Source organism: Triturus cristatus, chromosome 1_2, assembly GCF_964204655.1.
Source record: "Triturus cristatus chromosome 1_2, aTriCri1.1, whole genome shotgun sequence".
Classification (NCBI taxonomy): Eukaryota; Metazoa; Chordata; class Amphibia; order Caudata; family Salamandridae; genus Triturus; species Triturus cristatus.
Window position 1 is genome coordinate 202950654 of NC_140580.1, and position 21948 is coordinate 202972601.

Here is a 21948-nt window from a genome sequence, read left to right on the forward strand (position 1 = left end):
CCCACCCTCCTCCCTGCTAGAGTCAGTCAGCACCCCCCCTGATGCTCTGTTCGGGACAGGGGATGAAAATTCAAATGGTTGCAAATTATTATTTTATTTTTCATCTCTTGGGGTTTGGGGGTTTTTTAAGTGAAGCAATGCTTCTCCGCTCCAATGGAGGAGCTGCCCCTGCCGCTCTGGTGTTTTTCCCTGTTAAAATAAAGAGAGGGATAACCAGAGGGGGAGATGGAGGGGATCGAGAGAGCAAGAGTTTTTGCCCGGCTCGAGGTTAAGCAAGAATTGAAGCGGCTGCTTTTGAGCCTTTCTAAGAAAGTTTGGAGGATTTAGAACAGACCCAGCCCACGCGTTTCATCCCTTATAGGGACTTCTTCAGGCAATTAGATGTTTCCTTTTTCCACAATTCGTCCTTTAATTTATTCCTAGTTTAGTGACTGGTCTGCGTTTAAGCAGCCTTTCGGCGTGTGTAACAGAGTCACATCCGATGTAATCGCCCTGATGAAGTCCCTATAAGGGATGAAACTCGTTGGCTGGGTCTGTTTTAAGAGTTATGGAATTGGATAATAAATAAAAAGAACTTTGTATGAAAAAACACACCAACTGCTGGAAATTAATTGCATGATATGGAAAAGTAGTTGAAAACAAATCAAAGCAGATGCCTGCTTAATTTTTAAATGCATACATGAGTTCTTTAGATAACGGAAGTGATAGGCGCATGATGAAGGAAATAAACGTGTGTTTAAGTTTTTAAGGTTCCAACAAAATATATCCAGGAAAAGCTACTTCTGCCTAAAATTAATAGACACAAATTGTTCGAATGCACAGTACTTGTTTTTTATGACAAGTCTGTCTCAGGACAAGGATACAAAGAAGCCCAGCAGCCGTAAAATATTGAATTGTATTTATACAGTGCTCACTAATCTTCTACCTCAAAAATATATAGTGAACAAAGCCATAGCTGTACTTTTATAAAGATTGTTGAATAGTGTGTTCAACATAAATATACATTTTATAACGACTACAAAACGTGGATGCGGTTGAGTCCCTGCGCAGCCATAAAGTCCCCCCTCACGCCGTGATTCCTTGGAGAAAAACTCTTCAACTGTGCCACTTATATGTTAATTAAGTTGTATCTAAAACTAATTGCAGTTTATTCAAGCACCGCTCGACGACGCGACCACACAAACACGTATCCTACCTTTAAACATCTTACTTCACATTAACACGTTGAGTAATTAATTCTCCAGTACCATCTAATGGTGCAAACAAATATTGTCTGCAGACGAGATGATTATAGGCGGGTGGAAAGAGGCATGCAACTTGCAGACTTGGAGACCCTAAGCTGACTTGGGTAAATTAACCACATTAAAAAAGTCATGCATTTGCAAACGTTGGTATCCAACCGGGCACAGTTTGTCTGGCCCTGAATGAAGCTGTGTTGAACTGTCTATCGCCATTTTATTTCAGAGATTACATAACTCTGTATCCTGCCAGTGGTTTGTAGGGCGGGTGGAGCAGTGTAATTTTGATCTCATTCTGAGATACAGTAGGAGGGCTTCATAATCATGTGTAGTCAGCACTTGAATATATTCTGTGTGAGTAATGTTACTAAAGAAAATGGAATATTGCATAATGTACTCCACATGAAGATTAATGAGACACTATAATTGTGTGCGTATAACGTGACTAATAAAGGTCTTTGTAACATTTACATATTAATATGACAGGAGAAGCTAACATCTACAATGTCTCATTGTGAGGTTGATAAAATAGAATAGAATGTGTATCTTTAGACTACTAATTAAACATTTATAAGTGTGACAATAATTAGTTCCTTGCAGGTGCATTTGGAATGACATCTTCGTAATTCTGTACAATGTATTCATGTATTAAGTTGCATTTATTGTATGTGTAGAAATGTGCACATATTCTGTAACCCTGTACACTGCTAAGTTGACATAAGAGTGGGCCTTGAGAATCCGTTCAGTCAAGCTCATGTTTAAAGTCTAACATGTAATTTTTAATTAACCTTCAACGTAAAATGTATTTGCTTGTATTTTTGTTTCTACTGCAGGTGTGGACAAAGCCTCATTAGTTAGCATAGAAGGGTTTTGTTTTCATTCGGTAGCAAGGTATGAGAGATGAGGTTTGGCAAGGAGCAACGCGGTAACAAGCAAGGAAGCGAGTTATCATGGCGGAGGAGTAGAATAACTAAGGATGAATGAAGTTGCAACTTATCGATGTGGTAAAAGTGGTGCAAGTATCCATTAGTGCCGAAATTATGGAAAAGTACTAGCGAAAGTCTTTTGGGTTTGTCTACCTTGAATACAATTGACTTTTTATGCTGTAACTTAGTGAAGGATAAGATTGGCATATTAGGACTTCACGGATATCAGATCTGTACTTCTTTTGAGTGGCTTTATGCTATGGGAGCCATGGTTGGAGTGCCTTCTACTGAAGACTCCGACAGCTTACACCTTTCTAATTTCACCGTTACTAAATGCTTCTTATTTTAGGGTTGCTCCTTTAAGGCATTGTAGGGAGAGATAGCTTGCCCTTGAGAATCATTCGATACAGTTTAATACTTATTTCTTTTTCCTGATTATTTCCATTGTCATCGTAGAGTTAGTTGTCTGCTTTGTGTTATAGAGCGTAAATCTCTTTATGAGATTTAGACTCATTTTGTTAGTTTTGTATTTCTATATGATAATGTAGAGGCTGGTCTATTTCGATTTGTTTCTAAATTCATAATAAAATATTCCTAAACTCAGATTTAGTTGTTGATTTTCTTGAACAGCATTCTGCTGCATATGGCAACTTTATTGATGATGTTGGTACATTACATGGCTTTGGCAAAAAATGATAATTTGTCTGCATGATACATGGAAAGACTTCCGCAGTGTGAGGTTGTCTGGTTTCTGTTTTTCTGCTATTCTCTTTCCTGTCTACGTATAGAGAATTTGTTGTTTGCTTGGTTTTTAGAACGCTAGGTACTGAAAGGTTCTGAAAGAAATGCACTTATGGATGTTAAGTTAACCTCTTGGGCTCTGACCTTGATGTGTGTTTCACATGTGTATCCATCTTGAAGGGTTTGAATTTATCATTGCTATGGTAATTGTTTGATATCATTGATAAACGTTTTAGTGCATATATTGAATTCAGCGGATCAAGAGAGGGGTGGCACAATTACCAGAGGGGTATTTTGTGAACTTTAGATGGGGCATCTTGCCAGTTGGTGTGAGAATAGACATGGGAAGGGATCATATTAGGGGATGGGGAATTTTGAGGGCTCTCGTCCACAAAATTAAGTTCTTGCTCACTCTTGACGTGTACATTAGTTGGAAGACATGGTAGAACCAAAATAATAATATGGGTATCTATGATAGAAAAGCGCCCCTTAATCTATATAGATCGCCGAGCAACAAAAATGACATTTATTTTTACATCTTGGCATTTGTCACAGACTTGTAACTTTAACCACTGAAGTGCTGAGGTATTACAATCCCACCAATAGTGCTGAGCCCTTTCTTTTTATGTTTGCATCAGTTTGAATTTCAGCCTTCTGGATTTGTTTTATACAAAAGATGTCTGTTCAGACTTGCATACTTTTGTGCCCACATGTTGGGGATTTGGGTTTGTGGAATTTCCTGGAGTGACCTGATAAAATAGCTAAAATTTAGCTTTTTTTTTTTAAATGTGCTATGTAACAATGCATGTGTGAGCTTTTTTTAAATATATATATATATATATATATATATATATATATATATACATACACATTTTTTATTTAAAAAATCACATCTACAAAATGTATTCCGTGCTGAACTTACTCTTTTTCTAGGTGACTAGAGCAGGCAGAGTAGTTAAAAAAAAACAACAAAAAATATTTTTTACCACAGTTTATGCAATTTTCTAAGTGGTAGCCAATTTTCCAAATTTTTTAAGGTTTCTACCTACTTGCAGTTTATGGCTGAATACGTGATACTTGTGGAATACATTTCTGAAATGTAGACAGAGTTCGAAATTCAGCATAGGGGCATTTGTGTACTTTGTTCATGGTCTTTCTCAAAGAAACTAATCATTGAAATAAAAAAGCTTTAAAAAATAGAAATAGGTGGCAATATTTTTGTCTGTAATTTTTTGCCTACGTAATATACTATTACGTCCGTCAGACTCTTCTGGTTGCAGATACACAGAACGTTTGCTGGTAGTGAGAAACATCAATTGAGTTGCAGCCTATAATTCTCCAGTATTAAATCTTTCATAGATTCATATGCTTGAATCTTCCCCATCATCGTGGTGGGAGCCCCACAGTACTTTACTAAGCAGTACAAAAAGGAATACATAGAAAACAATTGCAAAAGCAATTCCATTTTGCTAACCCATTTTCTTCCTTACAAAAGCCTATGCTTCAGGCAATAAGGTGCAAGCGGTGAGACCACAATCCCCTGTAGAAACACCATACCTCAGATTCCTAACCGCAAGTCGTGTGACAAGGAGTCTCCCTGAGCTCTGCACAGTTCTTCATACTGGTGAACTTTTCACCCTGACTGTTCCTAGTTGAGAATTCTCCGGAAGGAAGTCAGCTTAAAGTATTCCGTTTGACTTCTTTTTCGAAAATGTCAGAAGGATCTAAGAAGAGAATATTGAGACCCTCAGGATCCTCATAAAGACTGCCTTTATTGTTTACATCCCAGCCACATGCCAAGGGATTATAAATACTGCAGACCCTCTTCGGACAAGACTGAAAGACAGAGATACCAGATTGTTATATTGGCTACAAAGGAAAAAGTGCAGATCTGAATCTGGCTCTGACATTGAGGCAAGCTCTACTCGCTCTACTCTTGAGACTAAAAAGAAACATGAGGCTAATGCATCATCTAAAGCAGATTGAAAAGAAAGACAAAGGCTAGTAAAGCATCTGAAAAACTAGCCTCTTCTGAGCCTTCTACTAGTTCTAGTCACTAAAAGCCATTAACTTCTTCCTCCGTGCCTCATTCTCCTCACAAACCTTCATCCACGAAAAAGACTCCCGTCGACGGACCCGTTCACGGCAGCTACGTCGACAACAGCATGAAGATCTACAGCCCCATCGATGACCACAGTCCATTCCACACTGAAGCTTTGACAACGACTGCGTCGACGAGAGGTGTGACAACAATGACATCATCGACGGCCTTGTCGGCAACTGCCCCAGCAACAACCTCGTTGATGTCCTCAACGACGACCTTGTCAACTACCGTTCCGTCAGCGATGGTGTTTAAATCACCAATGCCAATTTAGGGATCTTCGACGACATCAACCATAAAACGCATCAATGCATTGAAGACCTCGTCGTCGGATCAGAAGAAAGACACCCTTCCACTGGAATCGAAGCGAATGTCATCACATCTGACATCCTTGAAGAAAGTACCACTGCTTCCTCCGTCACACCTTTCAGATATGAAAGAATCTGCAGGTGAAGGTTAATTTGGACCAGCATACAGTCCATCCCAACTGAAGGTGAAAAGCCAGGACACTGGCAATGAGGAAGAGAATCAAGTGCATACTTCGGAGTATATGGAGAACAATTTGTCTTTTAAAGATAGTCCTCAGCCTAGGTCACATCAATATGATTCTTTCCAACAGCATTACGACTTTGAGGAGGATTATGACAATATGCATCCTTCACGATGGAACACAATAGCGGTACCAATGTCACTGGTCAAGGACCTCAGACAAATGTTGGATGACGTTTTACAAACGTTTCCCAGAATCACATACTCCAGTTCCACGCACTCCGAGTCATCATGAAGGACAACAGGAAACACCTTATCCTGAGGTTTCGGAGGCTCCTCCAGCACAAGAGTGTGTGGCGCACCCTTGAGTCATAACCATCAGCGGAATTGGTTCACGATGCAGATCCTGTGAGTGCAGAATTGGATGATTACATTGCACCATCCTCACCGTCTCCTTCACCTTCTCCGGGCAGTTCAGCCCCAGAGGACATTGGAGGGGTTTCATGAGCTATTGGACTGAGCGTCTAAATGATTTGACTTGCCTCTCTCCACGAAACAAGTGGAGTGCTTCCTATATGATTTTAAAGATTCCCCCAGAAAATCTAAACAGGCCAGCCCAATGGTGAACTAAATTTGGGATGAGGGACTGAAGCTAATGAAAATTCCAGCTTCAGTGGCTGCTGTAGTTCCAAAGATGACTAAGAAATATAAGGCCCCGGAGTCTTCTCCTGAACGTCTGATTGGGCATTCAAGACCGAAATCAGTTGTCATGCAGGCAGCGCAAAGACGCTCCAGAAATCCATCTGCTCCGTGTTCAGCTCCTCCCAATAAGTATGGCAGAAGAATGGATAGTATTGGGAAGTGCTTTATGGCAATGGTGGCTACTTACATCAAAGCATCAAATGCCTTAGCCATTTTAGGCTGCTATGACTGTCAGATGTGGTATGACTTGGCACCTTTTCTGGACAATCTCCCTGAAGAGAATAAAGTGGAGGCTACCATTGATATCATAGATAAGCGCAGTACGCAGATACTTCAAGAGGGCGCCAGACCAGCTTCAGAAAGTCATAGACATAGCAATGGATATATCCTCCATCGCTTTCAGACAAATGGCAGAAGCGATAGTTCTTCGCAGACAGTCCTTGCTGAAGTCTACCTCTTTCGGCCAGAGGTTCAGTCAAAGATTATAGATATGCCATTCAGTGGTGAAAATCTTTTTGGAAAGCATATGGATGATGCTCTGGAAGGCATAAAGGCCAACATGGCAACAGCACAGTCCCTAGGAACTCTTCAGCAACAGAGTTTTCAGTCATTTCAAGGAGGTAGAGGAAGGGGTTAATATCAACAAACATCTTCCTTTCAAGCCTATAGATTTCAGCCATACCCGTAACAGGGATATCGTCCACAATTTGTGTTTCGGCAGCAATTCTGAGCATCTAACATGCTATACAACCATCAGTCAGCTCGTCGACGTCCTCCAACAAGAGGAAAGTCCCAGGACAACTCCAGGTGTCAATGAAATTTTGGTTCCACCAGTTACCTCTGTCCAACACAAGACTCATGAGACTCACTACCTGTCTACCTGTCACCATCAATGGTGCAATATTATAACAGACAAATGGGCGGTTGGACATTATTCGTCAGGGACACACCCTAGAATTTGTCCAGATGCCTCCTGGTCTCCCTCCTGTCTCGAGGAAGCATCAACATCTCACCCGGTTGAAACAGGAGATTTTCAGCCCTTACCTGAAAGGAGCAATAGAAGAAGTTCTGCAGCAACACCATGGAAAAGGATTTTATTCAAACTTATTTCTTATAAAAAAGAAACAGATTTCCAAATGGAGACATGTAATGGATGTCAGAAGCTTGAACAAGTCTATCAAAATTGATCCCACACTGCCGGCTGTATATGAAGATGTTTTTGGAACAGCTGGCTATCCAGTGGATCCAGGTTCATGGCTCATTCGATAATCTCATCGTTATCACCCAGGAAGCCCTGTCATGGTGAGTGATGAAGAAAACGATATCTCCCGGACTCGCCTTTGAGCCGCAAAACCCCAGTTACGTAATGACTATGGATGCGTCCCTTCACGGATGGGGGGCACATCTTCAAGAACTTGAGATTCAGGGCAAATGGAATGACCAAGAAGCACAGATGCACATCAACCTTCTGGAGCTGAAGACAACGTTTCTGCGATTACAGGCTTTCCTCCCCAGAATCTGTGGTTCTTCTGTTCTAGTGAGAACGGACAACACCACCGCAATGTTTTATCTGCTTGAACAGGGAGGTACAAGATCACAGATTCTATCATCACAGGTTCAGGAGATATGACAGTAGGTTCTGAAGCACAACATCGCACTTCAGGTGGAACATGTCCCCGGTATAGACAACACTTGGGCAGAATCTCAGAGCAGGTCCATGAGTCAATGCCACAAATGGGAATTAAATCAAGTCCAGCTGCCCGGATCTTCAGAAGATGAGGTACACCAAAGTTGGATCTGTTTGCAACTCTAAAAAACATTAAAAAAAGCAAAACGTTTGCTAGCAGATTCCCTCAGAAGGGATCGTGGAGGAATGCTCTTCAGCTTCGCTGGACAGGAATATTCGCTTATGCATTTCCATTGTTCCCTCTCATACCAAGAGTACTTCGCAAGATGAAGTCAGAGCCTTGTCATTTCATTCTAGTAGCCCCGGCATGGCCGAGACAATTTTGTTTTTCAGAGCTGCTAAGCTGTCAAGTGTCCCCTCACGTTCGCTTCCCACCTAGCCACGATCTGATATTCATGAACAAGGGGCAGGTTGTACTCCCACAGATAGTCTCTGTATTTATCTGCTTGGCACCTCATGACCAGTAATTTTGATTCCTAAATATTCCACAAGACTGTAGAGACATTTTAGACTACTCAAGAGCTGTCACCACTAATAAAACATGTCGCAAAATGAAAGAGATTCGGTCAGTGGTGCATAGAAACCAATCGACACCCTTTACAATCTACATTGAATCAGCTATTACCATACTTGCTTTGGTTGTCAAGATCTGGATTGGCACATTCCTCTATAAAAGTAAATTGGGTGGGAATCTTGAGATACCGAATAAAGGCTGGACAAACATCGCTTTGGTCTTCCAAGGTGGTAAAGGAATTCATGAAAGGACTCTTCAGGATGTTTCCTCCGGTAATGCGTCCAGCAGTTGCCTGGCAGTTAAATACAATCTTGCTCAACTTTTGAGGCCGCCTTTTGAGCCTATGCATAAGGCAGACATCAAATGTGTCTCCTGGAACACAGCGCTCTTGCTGGCTCTAACATCGATCAGGAGAGTAAGCAAGATTCATGCATTCTCAGTCTCAGAACCCTTTATTCAGTTCAAAACAGGACAAGGTGCTACTGAGAACAAATCCAAAATCCATACCTAAAGTTACAAGTTCATTTCACCTGAGTGAGCCCATTATATTTCCAACGTACTTCTGGGATCCATCATCTCCGGCTGAAAAGTCTCTCCACACACTGGATGTCCTGGCGCGGTTCGAAATTCTACATCGATAAAACAAAAACATTTTGGAAATCGGATCAATTGCTCATATCCTTCGCACGTCCCAGAAAGGGGTATGCTCTGACGAGAAGCAGTATATCCCATCCCAAAAACCGCTGTTGTGAAAGGTGACTGCCCACTCAACACGAAAGTTGGCTACGTCCACAGATTTATTCATGATTGTTTAACTCCCAGACATCTTGGTCGAATACCCATACTACTGCTGTTTGGATACAGCATGAAAAGGAGATTCGGTGGTTGGGCATGTAGTGTTACGCCAACTGTTTAAGTAAGGTACACCTTATTTCCTAAACTTATATGTATATGTTCTTTATTTAGATGATTATATGGCTATAGTTTCGAACTGGGGTTTATAAAGTTATATGTATATATGGTAAGAATATTAGGAATATATTGCTCTCAACGATGTACATATATTTTCTTTGTCTATAAATTGTTGATAGAACATCCTGTTCTCAGAGAGAAGGTGGCCATGCATTAAAACGCTTAATTTTACGATATTGTACTGCTTACTATTCTGATTCAAGCATGTGAATCTTTGAAAGATTCAATAATGGTGAGAAACAAGTTACTTACCTGTACATAGGCTGTCCGGAATTCGGTTAAAACCGACTCTCCCCGATAGTACCCTACCGGGTGAAAATCAGCTGACTCGGTTTAAACCGAGTGTCGCTGATTTTCCTTGCTATAGCGCCACTTGGCCACTTGATAGAGCCAAAGCGTTAGATGCAAAGCCCCAATTTAGTTGCTGTCCGGACTTTGTCTGAACTCTTGCAGACTATGAAGCTGCAGGGTGTATTGGAAATGCTCGTATGTTCCTGAAATTAATCGTTTTCAGCTGGATTTTCATGATCTCCGAATGATTACATCATAAGCTGCCAATAGGCCTACAGAGTCTGGCTGCACTGTTGGCAGTGCCCCACAAGCTAGAAGTCTTATGTTTGCCCTGGCTGGCAGTTACTTTATTCCATGAACCCCTTACCCTGTCTCACCTTGCCAGGCACACGCCTGAAAAGATGTGCGTCTGGAAGCAAGGCAGTTGTCTACGCTTTTCTGTACTACAACGTGCCTAAGCACACCAACACGTCTGTCGTGGCACAATTGGTGCCCCTCGAACCCATGCATGACACCCAACACTTCCCTCAAAACTCACACCATAAACCCGCCTACTAATGGTGCAGCTGAGTAACTTCTTACCCTACTACCCAGAAGGTACTTCGTGTCCTCGACGGGAGCATGACGAGATAAAATACAGTTTCCGTCCACGAGATAAAATATAGTTTCCGTCCCCCCTGCATGTGGCACTTCTCCTCAGTATTTTGAATAGTTGATAACTGTGGGACTCCCAGAGGGGTTCTGCTGTACAATCTCAGTTTATTTAGTGGACTGTGGTCGAGCTTCGAGAAACGGCCCATTCTTAACATTAAATCCTGCCCTGGAAGTAGTTTACTTATGTTGAGGGAAACGGAAGTCTGTCGGGTTTCTGTCGGCACGTCTGGTCCTCTGGGTAAAGGCACTGTTAGTGTCTTTGGACGGAGCACATGTGATTGCGTGCTTGTTAAGGATTCAGCACGAAGTAAGTTATTTGCTGGCTTTGCCGTCACGGGTTTTTGGGTAACTGAAATGGGTAGCTGGGCTTGTTAAAGCAGCGTCCTGAATGTTGGCTTACGTTTTGTAAATGGTTCATTGATAAACTAACGGCACGGTATGTTTGGACCGGATGTTTCAGTAGAACAGCGGGTTAGGCATCAGTTCTGAAGGGGCCCAGTGTGCTTTCATGTGACCAGTCATTATAACCCTGTCAGTATCTTGAATCCCCTCTGCTGGCCTCCAGTGAGAGGAAAGTGGCCTTTAAAACCAATTACCAGAGGGCAGGCGGGCAACTAGAGCCAAATTTCGGGGGGGGGGGCTGGAAAAGATTTCGGGGGAGGGGGGGGGGGCGCTAAGTCCTCCAGCCATAGGCAGAGTGGCTGTAAGAAGGGGCGAAAATGCAACAAAAGCCTCATTAACGAGTAAATGGTCTTTTAAAGACCTGTGAAGTACTCTGGTCCGGCTGCAATTAGACGGACGCCAGCCCGCAAGGCTGTCTCAGCCGGGCGGACACACATGACGGGGGGGGGAGGGGGGGCTGAAGCCCGGTGAGTCCAATGGGTGTTGGGCGCCTGCCAGAGGGGTCACATGTTCCATCTGACCAGAAGCCTCCGTTCTGTCACCCAGGGCTTACTGGCTACCGTTTCGGTATGAGAGATGGGGGTTCCGGTGGGGGTCGATCTTTTAATCTTTTAATGTCTTGGCTCCTTCCTTTGGACTTTCTTTCTCGTTGTTAATTTCTGTAATCTCATTTTCACAGCAATCTCCCTCTGATCGCTTTCATGCCGGGACCTTTGATTGCAAAGGCGGGCAAACTAGGCTGGCATTGTGTAGTGGATTACAAACGGCAGCTGGACTCAGGTGCTGCAGGGTGCCGTCCCCTCATTTTACTATTGCTGAAAGCGTGCAGTGAACTTTTTTGTGCAGGTTGAAGTTTCCAAGGTGACTGACTCAGGCGCATTCTGCTTGGAGGGGACCATACTCCTCTATGCCTTTGGCACTGCAACATGTTCCCTGTTAGAATGCTTGCCACTTGGTAAGCAGAGAAGTGTTGAGGACCAATTCAGGAAATTTTATTTCACAATGCATGAGAAATGGCTAGCTATGATGCATAGAAATGTCCCTTCACCAACCATGGCGTTTGAAGCCAATGAAGCCTCACTTTGGTACTCTGCGCAAGTGTTAGATCCCTTCCGTAAAGGGGAATTTTCGCCAGACTTTGAGAAGTACAGCTTCATTTCTGACCGCTTTAACACCTCTGAGGGCATATGCACCCAGTTCAACTCATATGTTTCAGAACCTGGCCCAGACAATGTCAACCTTGAGGTGTACCAGTATTGGCATGGAAAGCTACGTCAGTGGCCAGAGTTGGCAAATTGTGTACTGTCTGTTTTGGCGTTGCCAGTCTCAAGTGCCAATGTCGAGAGAGCCTTTTCCCAAATAAAAGTGTACATGGGTAGGAAAGAGAGAGCGCGATTGACCAAAGATTCACTCAAGAAATATTGTATGGTGTACTACAATAAATTCGACTTGTAAAAATGTATTTTAACCTCATATACACTGTACATAGACTGTCTATAGTCCATGCACCAATTAAGAAAGCAAACAATAATAAAAGCAAAGCGTCCCATAAACACAGGTAAAACACCGTTTCAGTTGTTTTTTATGGCGCGAAAATTAGTAACCACTGAAAAGCACTGTTTTTTTGAGGTATTGACATCACTGGAAAACACTGAAAAAACACCACCAGAATTTTCCAATAATAGAAACTGAAAACAGGAAAGCCTACCTGTACACTATGGTTCTCCAGTATTGAGATCTTTCATAGATTCACATCCGGCCTACCCACCTCCCTCCTCATGATGCTTATCTGGTTGTTCACACTTGTGCTCGAAATCTGAGGTATGGTGGCTCTGCAGGGGCTTGTGGTCTCAAGGCTATAACCTCATTGGCTGAAGTTTGGGCCTTTATAAGGATGAAAATGGGTTAGCAAAATTCAATTGCTTTTGCAATGGTTTTCTATGCACTACTTTTTTGTCCTGCTTAATAAAGTACCGTGGGACTCCCATCTATGAAAGATCTATATTTGAATTTGAATCTATGAAAGATCTAAATACTGGAGAATTACAGTGTACAGGTAAGTAACTTTTGCTTTATTTTTCATTGTGCACCGACCATGCATCGATTCTTATGGTACATTTTAATGAATGAAAAATGGGTATTGTAAGAAAGTGTTTTTTAATAAACAAAATGAAACCTAATGACAAAAATCCAACTAGAAGAACTGAAAATAGGAATTTTTTTAAATTTGACTCGAAATAGCAGCAAAAAGTGCGAAGTGCCAATGTTAGTCGATGGTCACAGTAGACCAGACGCGATTTGAGACCAACCGCGAAGGAGCACGGCTCAGTTCACCAAGTAGAATTCCCATGTCCTTGTTCTAAGGGAAAACTATTCTCCTGTGAGGAATACCTGAAATTCAGTCAACAGCATGAAACTGCTGGTCGTATACTGTTTGCTGTCGCTCCCCTTAAAGCTCTGAAGCAAAAGTTTTGAAAAAGTTTGCAAACTTCTATTGGTGTCCAAACAACCACAGAAGTACACTTCCAATACCCTCAGGATCTCAGAAAGAGCAGTTAGAAACTCTTAGTGTATCAAGTAGAGTGCAACAGCAAATTCCAGTCCAGTTGCTACTGTTTAGATGGAATTCTTCCCAAGAATGTCCTCTTCAGCTTTTTTTATATTCGTGAAGCCACTCAGGGAATCAATCGTGTGATTCTTGGAGATCTTCATGTGTCTGGATGTTAAGTTGAAAGATGTCCAACCTTCTCAGGTCTTTCTGATAGGTCGCATATACAAGGGCAGCAAGTGTACTCCACTTGGTATCCTTTTAGAAGTCCAGCAGTCTTCTGTGAAATGCCTGGTGAGAGTTCAGATTTGTTGAGTTCACAAGCCTGTGGGCGAGGGACACCCTAAGACACTCTTAGTTCCTCTCTGGTCAATCGAGTGAAGGTTTTTAAGGACCTGACTTCCTACTTTTGCAGATGTTTCTCTAAGTTTTACGGCTCTGAAAGCTATGGGTATGGGTGGAGAGTGTACTATAGTAATGCTAGTGTCATTCCACATCTAACTCTAAAATTCAATTTGAAGTAGGCACTGTACCTTTAACAAACTTAGAGACAGACGTCTGGTAGGACCAGGGTATAAGTCCTCTAAAACAAAAGTGGGGGGGACAAACCAAGTTAGGCAATATGCAAGTGACATTGTGACGCGTGACATTACAGTATGTGGCATCACAGCATGTGACATGACACATGGCATCACAGCCCATAGGTTCACAGTAAGTAACATTTCAAGAAGTGACATCGGATCTTAAGACCTCACACCAGGTCTATCATGAATACATTGAGCACATTTCAATTGTGCAAAAAAAGTGACACAACCCTGATGCAAAATGTGGGCCTCAATTTATACATTTATTTTTGAAAACCCTGCTTCAAAGAAATTAGCTACAAGGAGACACGTGACAGTAAATCTGTCCTGCTAAATTGATTGCAAAGTCTATGTTTTAAAATATCTTATAGTGTTAATTTGTCTCCTGCAAAGTACATCATGTAACATGCAGGTGACAGATTTTTACTTTATGTAAATGGACGACTACTTTTAACACAGATATCCTTTTGTTACTTGCAGGTCATAAATTGTAATCTTTCTAATATAGCACAAAGAGTTATGACGGATATGTGACGTTTACACCATGTAACCCTCACTGTCTTTTATAACACATCCTGTACATTGATTTACACCTGTGATTTATTGTCAATGTGTACATGTGATAAAGCGCTCTGACATCCTGCATTGACACATCAGTAGAAGAAATAAAACAAAATAGTGGTATATAAATTGTTATGTGGGTAAACACTGGGACAGACTAACTCATTTGACACTCAAACAGTGCATGCATATATATCTTATATACAGGAACTGAAGAAAGTCAAAAGCATGCCTCTCTTAATTACCTATTAAGTGATAAAAAGCTGAGTGACTTTGTTCCCTTCTATTGCATTTAGGTGTGAGGCTCCAGATAGCTCCCAGCCAGGATACTCAAACATAAGGAGGCCTTATGGCTGCTTAAATTCAGCCTTTGTTATGAGCCCAGCTGGAATCTGATAAGTCCCCTCCTCCCCTGCACATTGATGCTCGAAACAAAATGCAGGTGCTTCTGAATGTGTCCCGGTGTCTGAAAATTATACTTGGTCAAGCTTAGCATATTTTTGTGGAGCCCAACCTCTTGGCAGGGTGTACAGCATCAACCCTATGAAAAGAGTGGGTAGACACCGTCTACCCGCATGTGCCCACGACTTGTGCCCTGGGTAGGACCAATGACAGGGTCCTTCAGCAGCCAAACAGGTGATATACAAAAATTATCCCAACATTTTATTTTCTAAGTATGAAGGGCTCTTCGGGCATCATGCATGATTTGACACTGGGGTGGCGGGGCACAGCTCCCACCCTGCATAGTCTATCAAGCTCAGATGAGTCATCTCTGCCCATTCAGGTGAGCCTAGTGATTGCTCCAAGGAGGAATTTAATGCCATATTTAAGGCTGAGCCCTGGCCGGTATTAACTGATATTGAGCCTCCTGAAAGCTCAGGCAGGTAAAGGGTAATTTTCCAAAAGTTACTTGTCCTTAATATTAATAACACATCTTACCTTGAATTAGGATTTTTTAATATTAATAACACATCTTACCTTGAATTAGGATTTTGATAACTATTAAAAATAGTTGATTGAATATTCTTCTAGCTTGTCCCTTTCCAGAGTTAGCATTATTAGTATTTTAATCTGTACTCTAGTTTTCTTAATAGGACAGCTAGGCCTACCAGAGTGAAATAGCTTTTTGAACCTTGTCACCTTTGAGACATGTTCAGCATGCCCACTTTTAAGTACAATGTAGAAGACCTACATAGGGGTTACTTACAAACATTATAAGGCATGTTTTTTCCTGTCAAAAGAAGGTTGTTTTAACTGGTTGCAATGCAGGTTTAATCTGCAGCAGTCAGGTGACAATGTAAGGCCTAAAACCATGTTTTCCTTGTTACACTAGTGGGGGCACTATAACTGCTCCAGTCCACAGGTGACCGTTAACTTTTCATGCCGTGGGTCCAGTTTCTACACCTTATAAGAGAGACAAATATGCCAATCAGGAATTAGCAAATATCTATGTTTTAGGGGTCAGTTTACAAACACTGACCACTGGACAGCAGTGTCCCAATGTGCACAGTCTAAAAATGAGCAATAAAATTCAGCAAAAAACGGGTGTGACCACACAAAAAGGAGCATTTGCTAGTGGGTCGGAAGGAAACATATACTTTTTCTAAAATGTGTCCAAGATAATGTGTTTAAGAATTTTGGTTATTTGTACCAATCTGAACTTTGGGTGGTCAATAATATTGCGGCAGTTTACAGTATGTGTATTTTTTTTCTTTCACACTGAATGACATTTGTAAGCCATAATTGAAACAAATTCAATGGATTAAAAACAAATGTTTTACTGTTCTGTGTTCCCACACTTCTCCCGATAAAAACAGTACCAAACTTGGGTTCATGGGCATACCTCCCTCAACAGGACAGTCTGCAAAGTGTAACAAGGAAATATGAAGTTTTTTGCTTTCAAATTCACACATTATGCCGATGTTGGTTGGAGCAGTATTTAGGAGCAGGCTGTTCCAGCACCCAGAGAAATCTACCAAGCCCAGAAATTTCTGAAAAACAAACATCCAGAGGAGTTTTGGGTGTTGTGGTACTGTGCGCATCTCACTACATTTTCTTATTAAGAATGCCCTTCAACAGTAAAATGTTGGCTAAAATCGTGGATTTTTCTCATATTTATATGAGAGAAAGTTTCTGAATCTGCGGAGAGCCACAAAATTCTTACAACCCAACATTCCCACCATTTTAAATTGAACCTAACTTGTGCCTGAAGCAGGTAACCGCATTAAAACATGAAGGTTTTTCCTTTTTAAATGTGCTTATTCTAGTGATGTGGGTAGTTTTGTTCATTGGGACAGGACCCTGCCTGCGCCCATGGTTTTCTTACCACCCTCAAACATTCTGGAGTCTGCGGAGATCCACATAGTTCTTACCACGCAGCTTTCCCACATTTATCACGCTATAAAGATTGCTCCATTGGTGTGGAAGAGCCTATTTCCATGACAAGAACTGATCTGAACTTGAACCATGTAAGTCGTTGTAGTGTAAAGGAGATCTTCACATGGTTAAGGTTTTGGTCCAATCCTTTGACTTGCGTAAGCTCTAGCCATCCACAGGTTAGCGTTTCAACTGGGAGAAGTGTGAGAATTCAGAGCGATAATCCATGCAAGCCACACCATACTGGATTCTCCTAGAAAGTTTACAGAGCCTTCTAGCTATATATACATGTGGAGGATGCCGCTGGAACTCAGATGGGCCGGCCCTCAACCCTTTCTTTTTTTTCCAACTTTCCTAGTGGGCTTCTTGCCCCTGGGGGTGAACAGATAGGAGCAAAGCACCCAATCTTCGCGCAAGGAGGCAGAAAGAAAATGTTCTTACTGGGGGTATCAGGGCAGCCTAGTGCCTGAAAGGACCTGTCCCCACACACCCCATTCCATTTCCCCCTTAATTTCACTGGTGCTAGTGTGCTTGCTGGCCTTCAGGTGGACACATTTGAGGTAAACTATCTGATCGAGTTTCATAGCAGGGTAGAAAAACAGTTTTGTCCCTGAAGGTGTCAGAGCAGCCTGTTGCGGGATTGAGCCAGAGTTCGGCCCATTTTTTAACTTCCCTTGTGATTTTTTACTTTCTTGCCCCCCCTCTTTACGCACAATGCCCTCACCTCCCTTGGGTTGGGTGGACTGTATGAGGTCCTGAAGTGGAGAGATATGCCACTACCTCATACATTATTCAAAATCCCCGGTGTCTAGCATTGGTCTGTGCCCCCCTGTGGTTGTATGGGTGCAACCAGTTGCAAATTCAGGCCGTACCCCCAAACCTTTTGCTTAGTAAAAAATATATATATATATATATCTGGTTGCTAGTAATGCTTTCTATCCCTTGGGGTAGGCAGATTGGGATAGACTCCTCCACTCTGCTTTCGAGGGGATCAGAAAGATTATGCGCACTTTGAATGGAGGGGTGCTTGCCCATTCCAGTACACCTCCCACCCCCTTACTTCTCAGGTACAAAGAATATTGGTAAACCCCCAATGTGCTCATCCTGGGTGTGGGGACAGAAAGTCTGCAGGGTGTCATGAGGGGCGGAAAGCAGTTAGCCATGCCTGGATGCCACCTTTCCTAAAGTCTTTGGGGTCTAGGGAGTGGATTCCTACTGGGGGATGAACTCAAGTGGCGATTCCCATCCAATAGGTTGTAGCTTTTATTACAGGGATGCTTTAAACTGTGTGTTAATTTGGGTGCAATGGCTACAAAAGAACCAAAAAGCACTGCTGAATGCTTGTTTACTAGTACAATATAGCAATAATCGGTATTCAGTGGGTTTCCTAGACATTTTGGCCACTGTGCCACTGTACCTGCGCACAATTCAAATCATGACCCTAGTGCCTGCTAGGTAATTTCACTTGTGACTTCTTGTTTAGTAGTAAAATATAACAATGATTGGTGTTGTGGGTATCCTAGACCTTTTGGCTTCTGCGCCATCTCACCTGCTGCACCATTCAAATCTTGACCCTAGTGCCTACAAGGTAATTGCACTTGACTGTTTGTTTAGTATTAAAATATAGCAATACTCCATGTTCAGTGGGTTTCCTAGACCCTTTGGCCCCTGTGCCGCTGCACCATTCAAATCATGACCCTACTGCTTGCACGGTAACTGCACTTGTGACTGCTTGCTTAGCAGTAAAATATAGCAATAATCTGTGTTCAGTAGGTTTGTTTCCTAGACCTTTTGGTGCCTGTGCCGCTCCACCATTCAAATCCGGACCCTAGTGCTTACAAGGTAGTTGCACTTTTGACTGCTTGCTTAGTAGCATATTATCACAATAATCAGTGGGTTTCCTAAACCTTTTGGCCCCTGTGCCACCTCCTGCCCCATTGAAATCCTGACCCTAGTGCGTGCGAGGACAAATGAGGAAATAATTGATATCTGATAATATATGTGTTCCAAAAAACGCACAGTTGCAGAAGGAATGCATAATTATTGTGTAGCTAAACATAAACTCAAAAGCTTTCATAAAAAGTTCCTTTAAATGTTTCCAACTCCCCAAAACGAGTTGCCACAGATGTCATAAGTAAAGCATATGCTTTACACATCAAAGTAAAAACCATGCATTTTAAAATTGTGTTACAATGTGAATGGCTCTTTTCTGTGAAAAGATCTTTTCCTGTGCTTGACAGTAAATGGATCATAAACAGTGTAAATTGCTCAAGATCACCATATTTTAGGCTGAAGCTGAGACTGAAATGCAGGTTTGTACATTGTTCCTAAAAAAGGCAGTTTCACAAATTAAATGGACTAACCAAAGAAAAGGAATTTTGCAAAAAACGTGCAAATGTTTTGTTCAGATGAAGAACGAGATAAAAAAAAAGGCAACAAGCAGGCTCCTTGGAGAGAGTATGTTGAATTCCTCTTTACTATAAAAGCCGCTGCTTTACTCAGCCAAAACAAAATAAACAGACTCTCACAAAAACACAGCTTAACATTTGACTTTGGACTTTGAATGTCTAGCAAATGTGACGAGATAAGAACAAATTTAAAGGTCTGTTTATTACAGAAAACAATTTCGTGGAAGAATATTGCAAACACAGCTATAGCATGTAGAGTTACAAACTCAAGCTGCACAGCCTTAAGCACATAAAGCCAGCAAATCAAAAGCCAGAAAATGTGAGTTACAAACCACAAAGCCAATAGCAAGCCATGGGCGGAATGCATTCCCAAGTCAACTGTCTGAAAGTCCCCAAGATGCCTTTTTGCATACCAGACAGCTGCACTGTCTGGAAGGCGGCCTAAAAAGGAGGACATATTCTAGGCATAAAGTTCCATGCTGCATTCACTTTCTGGAATTAGGCCTACAAACTTTGTGCAAATTACCAAAGTCAAGGTCCAGGTACATTTAAAAAAATAATTTTTTTTTATGTTTTGTATGTCCGCTCAACCAAGTTGTTGCCGGAACATAATTTTAGTGCTTAGCGCTTTTAGCCACTCAGATCTCTGCTAAGTCGTTTGGTGTCTCAAACTGTATGAAAATGCAAGCAGATAGTTTTGGGTGGTGCTTGTTTAACAACGACTGATAGAGGTGTTTAGCGAATCAGTTAATGAATAGAACCGCAGACATTTATCAAAGAAATCGAGGCGCACACCTTTCTATTGCATGTGTCTTTTTTATTAACTAAATATCATTCAGAAATAAAAAGGTCAAGGGATGTGGAGAAGAAAGGCGCAAGATAACTTTTAAAGATGAAAATACATTATCATAATATTTCTTGTGTATGACAGCTGCCACTGCTCATTGGACTTGTGTTAGCATTATAAATAATGTATTGTGTTTACTGAGCTCTGTCTGGCGCTCATTGTGTTGCTCTTGGAATATATCAACCTGAGTCCTTACTGCCAGCATTTGAACCCACTATCTTCAGGTTACACACTGATCTCAGTGCTAAGCTATTTTACTGGCTGAGAGTCTACTTTAGTAGGCCTGCAATTTCAGTTGAGCTTGCTCCGGCAGAGACATGAGTTTAAGAGAATGGATTTTCAAGTTGCTTCTGGCAGAGTCGTCGCCTAAAAAAGTACAAGACTCAGATCTCTGAACCAGTGATTAATGTAACGTTTGCTCTGAAAATAAAGTGGAAAGAAAAGACCGTAGCATTATTGTAAACACTCTGTACACGGAGCCCTGGTGGTACCATAAAGCATGACATTATGCATCAAATAGGATTTCCGCTACATGTGGCCTTATGGCTACTATTATTTGTGTTTTAGATATTACTTTTATATTTATTCAGGTCAAGCCATGGGTGGACTGATTTGTGCTATAGCATCCATAGTGGACTTGGCAGCAGCAACAAGTGTCTGTGACAGCGCCCTTGTTTACTTTCTGACAGCGGACATCTTCATCGTTATCTGCATCATTGCTTATCTAATTCTTCCCAGATTGGAATATGCCAGGTAATGTTTCACAAGACCTCCTGTGTCTGTTTAATAGCCCTGTTTGTACTGAGCGTTTTCTTGCATGGTTTGAACACCTAGGCTTTATTTTACAGAAAACAATGTAAATGTTATGAATTTCATTAAAAAATAGTTTTGTCATGTGTTTTATGCATCAAATTTTATTGCTCAATTCAAGCATAAATAACACTGCCACACTAAAAAAACAAACATATAAATCAATTAAATGTTCAGACCATTACATATCAGAGTTACATAAATCGTTCAAAGTGCATGCAGTAATTCCACAATCATGAACACAGTATCCCATTGTTAAGCTCATCAAAGTAGTCTTATGTCCAATATAGTATCTTCCTTTTCCTTAAAGGTAGGGAAACACAATTCGCCTTTCTTCTTTGGACAGAAAAATCACGATTGTTAGAGTACTGAGCTAGTTTAATTATGGGGTCCAAGATCATAATAAATAAATGAATGCCCTCGTGGATTAACCACATTTCAGAATTTCAACTGTTGTTGAAAAAGAACCATGTCCGAATTCTTTGTATGGTGTATGAAACTGAGGTGAAAAGCTGTAAACAATCTTGGAAGTAAATGAAAAATTGACCAAAAAACACGAGTTACAAGTAGTGCTCTACAAATCTACTGATTGATTGATAGAATGATTGACTGATTGATTGATTTAAAATTTGAGATTGAAACCTGAGTCCAAATGTTTAACCACTTTAAAATTAATTGTGCCGTCACAAGAAGAATGATACAATGAACATAATTGTTTAAAATGTTAAAAATAAAAACGTAAAAGTCTATAAAACAAGAAAAGTGCTGCAAAACCCAGTATCAAGACTCAATATTTAACAGTAGTGAAATTAATTATTTGTTGCTTTTAACATCTTTTAAATCAAATAATGGTATTGTAATATCAGTTACTGGAACTTTAGTAGATCGGAGATGATCTGATGTAGAACTCAAATGTTCAATTTCTAAAAAGTAGTAATTAAACGTTATAGTTCCTTTATTGAGTTAGACTGCTTGTGTTTAAAAAGTATAAAACTACTATTCTGTGTTCCAACACATCTGCCAATAAAAACGGTACCCAACTTGTGTGTCTTGGCCCAGCACCTGCAACATTAAACACTGCAAAACGTGACCTGAAG

At 41.2% G+C, this 21948-nt stretch overlaps 1 protein-coding gene across 1 annotated transcript in view; it reads left to right on the top strand.

Moving 5' to 3' along the window:
* SLC29A3 (solute carrier family 29 member 3) overlaps positions 1-21948 on the top strand; it is a 271683-nt gene that overhangs the window by 157603 nt on the left and 92132 nt on the right. The window contains exon 5 of the mRNA XM_085603462.1: positions 20632-20794. Within this exon, the coding sequence (XP_085459588.1) occupies positions 20632-20794 (163 nt within the window). The remainder of the gene's footprint in view (positions 1-20631; positions 20795-21948) is intronic.